Source organism: Centruroides sculpturatus, unplaced genomic scaffold (assembly GCF_000671375.1).
Source record: "Centruroides sculpturatus isolate CEXI.00-Female unplaced genomic scaffold, Cexi_2.0 scaffold89, whole genome shotgun sequence".
In the NCBI taxonomy this organism is placed as follows: domain Eukaryota; kingdom Metazoa; phylum Arthropoda; class Arachnida; order Scorpiones; family Buthidae; genus Centruroides; species Centruroides sculpturatus.
Genome location: NW_019384460.1, coordinates 966,762 through 978,236, shown reverse-complemented (window position 1 = coordinate 978,236; position 11,475 = coordinate 966,762). Strand labels below are relative to the sequence as shown.

Below are 11,475 nucleotides of genomic sequence, written 5' to 3'. Positions count from 1 at the left end.
AAAAAAAAACAAAAAAAAAATTACTTTTCAAACAACCCAATAATATGCTAATGAAAAAATACATCGTAAAGTCTGTTAAAGGACCATAGATTTAACTCCAACTTGGTATACACAGTGGTAACCATGAGAAACTTAAAGAAAAGATTTGATGAACATAAGCACTCAGTGAAGAAAAACATAGACACTACAGTGCTTGCTGCTTTTGCCAAATAGCAGGATATCACGGTCTTCTGGGATCAGGTATCATTCATCAAGGCTACAAGATCCAAGCAAGCCATAAAACAGCTAGAAATATTAGAAATTCACAAGGCGCAGTTGAACACAAACTGCATCAATCATAGGGATGCCAATGGATTGTCATCGGTGTGGAAGTCCTTCTATGATGAGTTGACGTAGTTTATATAAGCGACAAAGTTAATTGTTATAATTTTTAATGAATGTATATATTTTATTTTACTTCTTTATTTCGTTTTAATTCATTTGTATAGTCTTTGCGATTATTTAAGCATGTTATGTGTTAATGTAAATTTCTGTAACCACTTTTTGAATTTTATTTTACGTAATTTCGAATTCTTCATTCGATTCAGAATGATAACTAAGGATGATCACTTAAAGCATTCCAAAACGTTTTTAAGATATTAAAAATGATTTGCTGGAATGTTTAAAGGTTTTGTTTTTATTTATATTGAAAAAATACACAATGACTAAAATAAAATAAACAAATATGAACAAATCAAAATATCTAAAAACATAAATGAAAATGTCAAAAATTATGTTTATGCTCAGTTTGTTTTGAATGAAAACAGCCATTCGATTGGCATTTTATCCTTAAAATTATATGCACAATCAAAAATGAACAAAAATGTTCAACAATTAAAAATACTGTATCACTGTATTGTAAGGTTTTTATTGTGGTATGGTTATTTAGTGCAAATGACCTACTCAAAAACATTTTAAAATAAGTGTCATATGCAAATTACTGTAACATTTAATTCAGGTTTGCTATGTTTGAAAAATTAACTATCATATTTTCATGCATATAATCTGCAGATTATTTGTGTTTGAAAGACAATTGAAAAGCAAATATGGGTTATACAATGGATAGGTTATATGCCAATTTTAAATTGCAATTTAAAAACACAACCACTAACAGGGTAAGGAGTCTTTAGTTTTAAATGAAATGTTTTTTGAGACTAAAAACCTCATCATCAGATGGATCTCAGTTATTTCTTTAATATTTATTTTATGTTTTTACTTTTATTTTATTAATCTATTTTAATGTTATATTCAAGTAAGTTAGAATGACGATTTGCGTCACTGCTGTAATGGTGGAAGAAGCCTGCACCAGTTTATGGCACTCCGAGATTTTCCGTACTGGATCGGTCTTTTCCATTATATAAGATATTGAACAAAGTACTGCATCACAAAAGGTCACCCTGGCATACAGGAGATGCAGTACTTTGTTCGACATCTTAGAATGACGACTTATTTTATGTTAAGAAATGAAACAAACTTTTTGAAATTTTGAATTATTCCAGAAACAGCTCTGGAATATATATGTACTGGAACACTTTGAGATCTGATAATGAGACGTTTGGTCTCAAAAAACATTTTACCTAAAAAAAAAAAATGAATTCTTTATCTTGTTAGGAATTGATATGTTTAAATTTTTCACATGATGAAGTCAAGAGAATGAAGCTAGAACTTAAAATTGCAATTAGAAATTTGTACGCATGGTGTAGTAACTACACCCATAGGCACAGAGTATGCAGTAGGACAGATTATGCAGAAGTTTTATTTTTGTTCTAGCAACTTTCACCAGATTATATGCACAAAAATACAGTAATCAATCCCTTTTTTTTACAGATATCAGCTATTCCTATTGTAGGATAATTTATATGAAATTAGGAGAATACAACTGTGAATATTACTTATCTATATTATAAGAGCTTGTGTTGAAGTTGAATAATTAAATTATACAAGGGACTACAAATGTAACTAGTAACTGCATCAAACATAACAAAATATACTTTATCATACACTGTGTAACTTTTACACAATAACATTTTGAAAACTGTCCAGGACTTATACACATCCTGTATAATATAAATTTACAAAATAAAGTTAAATATATCATAATACTTTTCAAACAACTTAAAAATGATCTACTGTTTACATCCATTTTACATAAATACAATAAAACATACTTCTTATTCAGCTAATTAATACCTAAATTTTATATTACTTAAATAATTAAGTTAAAATTTTCATTAAATTATATTCAATTTGATAAATCTTAAGAGATTTAATTTAATGCTCTAAACTGAATTAAATTCAGAACTAATTGTTTTCCAAATTAAATTTAAGACTTCTTATATTCACATTAATCTATATAAACCTATTATGATTACCTCTATCTATGTTTACACTTAGAAAATTTATTTTAAAAATTTCAAAATAAACATTAAATTAAGAATGTCTTTTCATCTTGCCCTTTATACACATCTCAGGAAATAACAGTCTTCATGGCAGAGTTGACCTTTCTTTAGAGGTTTCTCGTCTGCCTTAAATTGTGCCATTATCAAAGGAAATTTTACATTTTACACAATGAGGTGGACAAGAAACCTCTAAAGAAAGGTTGACTCTGCCTTGAAACTTATTTCCTGGGGTGTGTAGAAAGATAAATTTAAAGATGTTTTTAACGTATTGTTTTTTCTAAAACTTTTTAATAAATTTTCTATGTGTATACTTATTATCCTGGTCATTTTAACAGACCTATCTATGTTGTCAATGAATTACTACTTCAACAACCTACAGCTATCGCTACAAACAACTAGCACTTTCAACGAAACTATTTTCGTCTTCTTCAGGTTGAAAGAACAGTTAATAACCTTTTTTTAAGTTAAATAAAAAATTCAGATGGCTACAAGGGATTACATGTAAACAATGTGCACATCCACAGCCAATTCCGTTCTGCAATTACACAGATGAGTATGTTCCAGCCTGGGTTCTCAACATTATACAAAGGGGTCCAAAGTTTATCCCCCCCACCAAGTGATTCTGGTGCTTCTGAAGTGGTCCCAGCAACTCTGGTGGCGCTTAAAAACTGCCAAGCGGCTTCTAAGTTCCCTAGTATGGAGCTTTCCATCGTCTCAGTGCTAACTTCCCAGAAGCATTCCAAGAGTGGTGTCGGAAATTGTGTGAACAGTTATATTGTAAAGCGGTACCTGCAGGAGAGAGGTCTACGGCTTCTAATTTCGGACAAGGAGAGAAAGTTCGTTTTGTGCAAAGAAGAGTATTTTCTGGCCAGAGCCTCAGATTTCCTCAGGCTTTCCCATGCTGAAGTTCTACAGACTGATCCAACCCCTTCGGTACTAAGGAAGGCTAGGAAAATAGCATCTCTTCCAAGTATTTCCACTCTTCCTGGACATGTGGATTCGCTGCCCAATGTAGCTTGTCCTAGGCTCTTTTTCGAAGTAAAAACCCATAAGGAGAACTGGCCTCTAAGGCTGCTGGTTAATAAAAGGTCCCACCCAACCTACCACCTGGAGACGGCTGTAGCTAAGTTACTGAGTGGGCTCCTTCCTCCATCGCCCCTAGTTATGTCATCGTCCATTGCGGCAAAGGCCACTATTTCTTCTGTGTTGGATAATCTATCTCATAGCAATTACAACTTCTACAAGATGGATATGGTTGCACTCTACCCCTCGGTACCGCAGTTTGAGGTGGTTATGCTCGCCAATGCTATGCTTGTTAAGGAGGGTTTTACGGCGCAGCAAATCCTAGAAATACGAGAGGCCTTGATTTTTATCACGGAAAATAATTACTTTCGGTTCAATGGGAAAATTTACTTACAGAAACAAGGGGTACCTATGGGCTCTCCGCTATATTAGCGGAATTACTCATGAGGCGTGTGGAGCAAAGAGTGTTTACCTTCCCTCTCACCATAGCATACCCGCTATTATATCTTAGATATGTGGATGATATCTTAGTAGCCTGGCAACACACAGAAGAGGATTTCCATATTCTCAAAAGTTATCTTATGGAGGTTTATTCTACTATCAAGTTTACCTGGGAAAAGGAAAACGGAGGTGAAATTGCGTTTTTAGATCTAAACATCAACAAAGCCCAGGGTGTGATAGTGTTCTCCGTATTCCATAAGTTCAACAGCATACCTCCTTTAATCCCTGCCACCGCGTACCAACCGCAGCACTACGTCAACGCAGCTATCGCCCCTCTAATTAGAAGAGATTTTTTGTTGTCTTCCAATCAAGCTCTTGTCAACATCGAGCTTGAAGCTATAAGTGCAACGGTAAGTGCAGCGGGTTATGCTAGATATAAGTACAGGTACATCCTTAGAAAGGTTAAAGGTTCTCTATTTCTGGACACGACCTTGCAGGCCTCGGAAGAATGTACGATAATCCAGCCCCCATTACCATTCTGTGGCCGTATTACTGGTCACATTTGCTGTATTTTTAGGCAGCATGCGCTTTTCCTGCCAGTGTTGCCGTGGCCAAACCTTAGAAGAATGCTATGCAATGACAGGGATCCTTTTTCTGTGCTAGAGCGGTCTGGAGTGTATTCCATCCCATTGGAAACCAGCATTGGATTTTATTCCAATGCTGGTTTGCCGTTGCTGTAATTTAAATTTAAAGGTTATTAACTGTTCTTTCAACCTGAAGAAGACGAAAATAGTTTCGTTGAAAGCACTAGTTGTTTGTAGTGATAGCTGTAGGTTGTTAATGCCTAGATGATAATTTTCTCAACTTTACTTATCCAATATTCGGCGTGAAGTCCAATATTATTTTTCACTTTGAATTACTACTTCAAAGTTAAGATCTATCATACGTAATCATTCAAAATCTATTATCTTGTCAAAATAACTATTTTGATACAGAAATCAGAATTATTAGCACTACTCCCTACAAAAAATTTTTTTAAATATTTAAAATATGTACAATTCAAACTGCTTTCCTTAAAAACTTGAAGAAAAACCTTTAGGATTTTTACTTTAGAGAGAGAAACTATACTTTCCTAAAGTACAGTTTAAATTCTAAATATATATATAATTTAATTTCAATGTTCATTAGAATAGAAATGGCAAACTTTTTCCAAAATGGGTCAAAATTGAATTTGAAATTTAGTAACACTAAATCACAAAAAATGCTTAAAAATTTTACTTTATTTAACTTTTGAATCTATAATCATAAAAATAACAGTAAATTCTGTATAAATGAAAAGAAAATAATGTTGTTATAATGGAACTATTTTTTGGAATTTAAATATTTTGTTTAATGGGAAATCCACTGCTGTTTATTTGATATAATTTTTCTATCTGAATGTTCATAATTAGTAGCCTTTAAGACTTTTCATGAAAGCTTTAGAACCCTGTTTTCACACTAAATATAAAAAAATATTTGATAAGTTTTTATAAATAATACAAAGTTTTAAAATCTAATGCTTTCTAAACATTCAATGCTGGTACCTAGAAATCGTCACACGTGATTTGCAGGTCACAACTTCACTGTTACTGCACTAGAGTTTTACAGAATTGCTGATTCATTTTATTTAAGAAATTCAGTCTTTCAAGAGGAAGCAGTAATGCCTCAAAACACTGAAATTTTAGGAAAGCAGAGCTTCTTGTTTTAAAACAAAAATTTAAGAACCTTAAATTCTTGTACTATAAAAAGCAGTTTGAGTTGGATTTACATTTGAGGAGTTCCTTAATAAATAGTTTAAACATGTTTTCACTTTTAACAAATGGCTCTGGAGTCAATCAAGAGGCAAATTCATTACTAAAGTCAATCAGTAATAATTGACAGATTACTGTGTTTTATTATGTACTTTATATTAACCTCCTATCTTATAGGAGTCTCCTGTAAGGCAAGATCCTATTTTTGATAATTCCTCCTAATCCATGACCTTTCTTTGCACATTACTAATTACTGTTGATTTATATTCAAATATATTCTGTGTTATTTAATTCTAAATTTTTACTTTCAAAAGACTTATACAAAATGGCTAAGACTCTGATTAAAAACCATTTAACATTGTATTTCTTAGTAGTTGACACTGGTTAAATCTAGTGTTTTTGAATTCTTTACTATAACCACAGATGAAAACACTTTGGATGCCAATGAGTATGGTTGAAGATGACAGTGGCAGTAATGAAAAAACTGTGAAAAAGACAAATACTTTTTTCAATCATTATATCTCTAACTGCATTATTAATTAATAAACTCCACAATACCTTTAAAATGCAGTCTATTTTAAACAGTTATCGAATTTGAACTGCATTTTAAAGGTATTGTGGAGTTTACTTTTTTCAATAGGAATTTCAAACGATTCACTTTAAAAAATGCTTAAAAAGTAGTTTGATGACTTATTTGGTAGGATAAAATGCCATTCTGAGTTAATGTAATCAAAGTATTTTAAATTATTATTTAGAGATAAGTGTTGGAGTCAGACTTTCTAAACTTCTACAAGTTGAACTTGAAATCAGTGGCTTAGTCTATTGACTTCACAGGCACCATCTTACACAAACAGACAATCTATAAATTTGTTTACTTCTACAGCTTCTCAAGCACCTGATACATGGTTGTTTACATGTCAAATTATAAATTTTTTAATTTTCTGTATTATTTTTTTCCAGAAATGCTGCCTCTGAAAATATTTTCTTTTTATGAAGTATCATCATTTCTGAGCTTTTATTTATTGATCTTGATCAGAAATATCAGCAACATCTTTTTTTTTTATTTTTATCATTTTTTTATGGATGACAAAATAATGTTATTAATCAAAAATTTGTTCTAGAAGGTCACATTTGTTCAGTTGAGTACCGAGCAATTTTTTCCAGAAATTGTTCAAGTTGGAAACTGTTCAAATACCAACATACTGCTGTATATCATTTGTCATTTTTACGAATGAAGTAATCATTTGTAGGTAATTAATACCTACAGTTAAAGAAAAGTTTAATAACATTTACCTAAAAATGTTTAAATAAACTTTACTAAACAAGTAGATTAATCCATAAAATCAGTGTCAGTCTTAAAGGCTAAAGTCTGAAACCAATGACAACGACACCTGGTTGATAGGAAAGCTGGGACAAGGAAGAAAAAACATTGAACTTATCAGTTTTCATTAAAGTAAACCTAATTAACTCCATGGGCAAATTTGAGACAACATTCATGCTTATTTAAATAAAGGAAATACTGAATAATAGTGCTTACACTTAAAAATTGTAAAAATTTCTACGGATTTCCAAAATGTGTTAAAGCAAAACTGTATTCTAAGGAGGATTCCCCAATTTTCGATTCATGTAAAAGCGAAACCACATTGTAGAAGTGCCATGTTGCATGATGGATACCTGTACAGTACTTATGTGGCAACTGACTTTACATGTAAGTGTAAAAGTAAACTAATCAAGTTTCAATTGTTCAAACATGAATATTAGTAGCTGGTCCAGCAGAAGGGTACAATTGCTCCCTTGCAAATGCTAACTGCACTCATGCACTGTTATAACTGGATTACTAGACTTACTATTAATTAAACAGATAAACTGAATTATAATATAGGAAATGCAATCCAAAAATAAAATAAAATGCAGAGAAAAATATTAATCCCATAACAAACTTAGAACAATTGAAACCATTGAAATTTTTTAAAAATCCCTCAAGGAAAATTGTATCAATAGCAGAGATGCAGACTTGCTCTCCTCCGCATGAAAATCACTCTTCGATAACCCCTTAAACTAAACAGACCAATCCATCCTCACCAAGCCTGTCGCAATCTCTAGAGCATTTCCTTTACTTATTGCATTTATTTTTTCCAATTTTAACAATTATCCCATCAATAGTTGTTTGCACACTTTAAATTTTTTAATATCAAAAGAAAATTAACAATGTCAATATCATCTAAACTTTGTTATCAACAATGACGTCACTAGTAAGAAGAAACCTATGTAAACAGTGTTGCCGTTTGAATATCTGCTAACCGACATTTCAACCAACTGCATTTTACCTGAAGAAGGCCATTCAAAATGGCCAAAAATGTTTGTACTTGGTGATTAAACTGCTAGAAACAAAGTGTGAAAGGTTTTGTCTTAGTCATTTTAAGTAGCTCTAGCTTCAAATGCATAGAAGTGAATCTAAAACTTTATTTATTTTAGTTACATTAAGAAAAGTCTGATTGAGACAAAAGGTTTTCACCTCCCCATGTAACAATAAAGATAAATAACAAAGCTTATTAGAAATAGTTTAAAAATGCTACACTATAACTATCTCAATTTATTGAGCCCATTAGAAGTTTAAAAATGCCTAACAAATGCTCAAAAGGTATAAAGATATGTTAATAAGTAATGACTTTACACCTTTGAATATAAAGTGAAAAAAATATAACAAAGTATTATAATTTTATTCATTAATATTATTCTAATAGAACAAATTTTGAATAAATTGATAATTTTGCATCATTCAGATTTAAAAACATGCAAATATCATATAAATACATGTTAATAAGAGTGAGTAATTAATCTAGTCCAAAGAATAAATTAATTGCGTAATACATAGTGCAATATATATTTGAAAAAAGTGCGTAAATAATAAAGAAATCATGAAAAAGATGCATTAATAAAAATATACGCAATATAAATAATGATGGCACTACTAATGATATTTCATCAACTACTCAAAGCTGGGTATAGGCCTACTTAATAAACAAAGCAAATGAAACCAATTTCCAGCACAAATTTATAAGAAAGCAAACATTTTTGACTGTTAAATGGGCATCTTCAGGCTAACTGACCTTCACAGCTATTAAAACAAGGGGATTGCCATCCATGTATTAAGAGTCACTTTCCTTTCCTCACGATAAAGTATAACATTCTTAATTAAATTGCAAATATAAAAGACAAATTTTTCAAAAGTCTAAACCTTAATATAAGAAAAGTTTTTCATAAAATTTACGAAACTCTTTTATATTTTTGTAAATGTAATTTTAAAGGATAATAATAAAATGTTTTAATATTTTAATAAATAATGTATTAACTCATCTAAATATGCATGAGTAAACGATCTATATTGACCATCAACACATTCAATACATGAACAAACATTTTCAATCAAATAAGTCAATAGAGATTGTAACTTTTATATTGTGTACAGTATATTTAGAGCAATAACCAATTTAGAATTCATTACGAATTTATTACCTTTAAATGCTTTTCAGTCATTTTCTGAACAATATTAATTAATATAATTTAAAACTTTAACATTTTGATGGTATTTTTTAGTAGTTAAACAACTTTCACCAATTAAAAAGCCATTAAATAAAAAGAAAAATCAAAAACAAAAAGCTTTTCATTTAAATAACACAGTATTTATTTTTTACCGGTTTCATTTTATTTTCATATCTGAAAACTTATATAAAATTCATATAAATTGTTTATGTCTAACCAAAGACTTTTCAGGCCTAGATACAATGGAAACAATAATGAAACCATTTAATCCAGAGCCATAAACTCAAAATTTAGTCTTTTATATAAAAAAAAAAAAAAAACATTATATAAAATAGTTTAAATTGAAGGTTCATTTGCTAAATAACTGGTAAAAACTCTGCTTTTATTTATTTCATTGATTTCATTTGCATATTTTATGGCTTTTGGAGAAGAATGGATCCCACATCTATGCCTCTGAACCAGGCCTTGACATTTATAACAATAAATCTGTTTTTGAAATTTAAAATAAAATAAATATTTTGTACGATTTCAATTTATTTTCTTTACTTCTGGATGACTTTAATATTATAAATCTAAATTTCCGGATACACGTTAATTTTTCATTAATCAAATTATGTAAATTGGCCTGAAAGTAAATTAGATAACCCAAAAATCTAGCAGCTTAGGTTTATATTAATTCAGCCATCAGTTAATGTTTACATACGATATATTAATTAGCCTTGCATCTACATAAGATCAACCTGAATTCAAAATACTAAAATAATAATATGAACAAAGCAAAAAATGTAACTAAATCAGAAACATAGGAATTATATAGAATATGCAAAATATTTTCTTCAACGATTAAGGTTACCGCAACAATATTAACAATACTCATTTAGGCCTATTTCAAATTTTCATATAATATATTTATCTCAAAGTTTGCTTTTTATAAAATATCAAATCTTAAATTGTTTTTTAAATTAAGAAATATAACTTAATGCTTTTGATTTAATAGAAAAACAAAAAAGTAATTTAAATTAATAATTCTCAAAATGAAGTTAATACATATTAAGTGCATAAAAGTTCAATGAGTTATATTCACTAAAGAAGTAATTTTTAATATAAAGAAAGAAATTATTTTATCATATTGTACAAGGATAGTGAATTCTGAATATAAGAAACAAATTTAAAGTTTCTCAATAAGCTTATTTACAAAATTAATTTATATTTGCTCAAATAATAATTTTATCTTATCTTAACGATTTTTGATTTTTAATCAAATATTAGAAGTGTTTGATGAAACAGATTTCCATTTTCTAATGATAATGTTCTAGAAAACAATTTTTAAAGTTTTATATTAAAAAAGAGAGAGAGAGAGAATTAACTATGATTATAGTCTAAGAAAATGGCTAAATTATTAATAAGAAAAGCATTTATATATAAAGCTGTATAAACAGATGGGAAAAGAAGGCCAATTCTCAAGGCATAATTCAATTATTAATAAATGGAAATTAAGTAAATAAATAATAATAATATAAGAATAAACAATGAATTATTTAATAATAGTTTAAAATAAATCTTTTTTTTTTATTATCAGAAATAAAGCTAAAATTGCAATCTGTTTTAAGCTCAACTCACAGCCATTATATATGAATTGATTTGTTGATAGATTTGGAATTGAAGTTGTTCAACTTCAATTCTGAGTCTATCAGCTCAAACAGCTATCAGCTAACCCACATTATTTTTAATTTGCCAACATATTGTTCTAGAATATATACAATCAAAGACGTAAGACTGTTGGATTTTCTTCTTCAAGATGGTCTGTACATACAATAATGTGTATTTTGTGTTTGAGTATATTAAAATAAATTAAATACGCAGAATTAATTCAATGAGTTTTTTGGCAACAGTTTGGTGAATACATAACTCACACACAAGCATCAAAACAGTGCAAACAAGAGCAACTTTGGTACAGAGCCCATGTTGCTCAGTTTGACATTGACAGATTGCAGCATTGCATTTAACAAGAAGATATATTAGAATATCCTAGAAACAATTAGAAAATAGAAATTGTTGGCTTTTAAAACTAGATGAGCTATTGTTTTATAATGTTGCAAATAAATATAATTAAATAATTAAGGATTTCTCTCAAATATGTAATATTAAAATACAATTTTGGAGGAATCCATTATAAAATAATAATAAATAATTATATTTTAAGATATATTTTATCAGGTAAATATAATTAAAATAGTTTA

General features: G+C 29.4%; 2 protein-coding genes across 2 annotated transcripts in view; one reads left to right on the top strand and one right to left on the bottom strand.

The window, feature by feature from the left end:
• LOC111620845 (PAX-interacting protein 1-like) overlaps positions 1–11,475 on the bottom strand; it is a 47,148-nt gene that overhangs the window by 34,307 nt on the left and 1,366 nt on the right. The gene's annotated exons all lie outside the window — the stretch shown is intronic.
• On the top strand, positions 2,483–4,627 carry LOC111620847. Its single transcript, XM_023362845.1, has one exon. It carries the CDS (start codon positions 2,988–2,990, stop codon positions 3,891–3,893), a length of 906 nt encoding a protein of 301 aa, XP_023218613.1. The 5' UTR covers positions 2,483–2,987; the 3' UTR covers positions 3,894–4,627.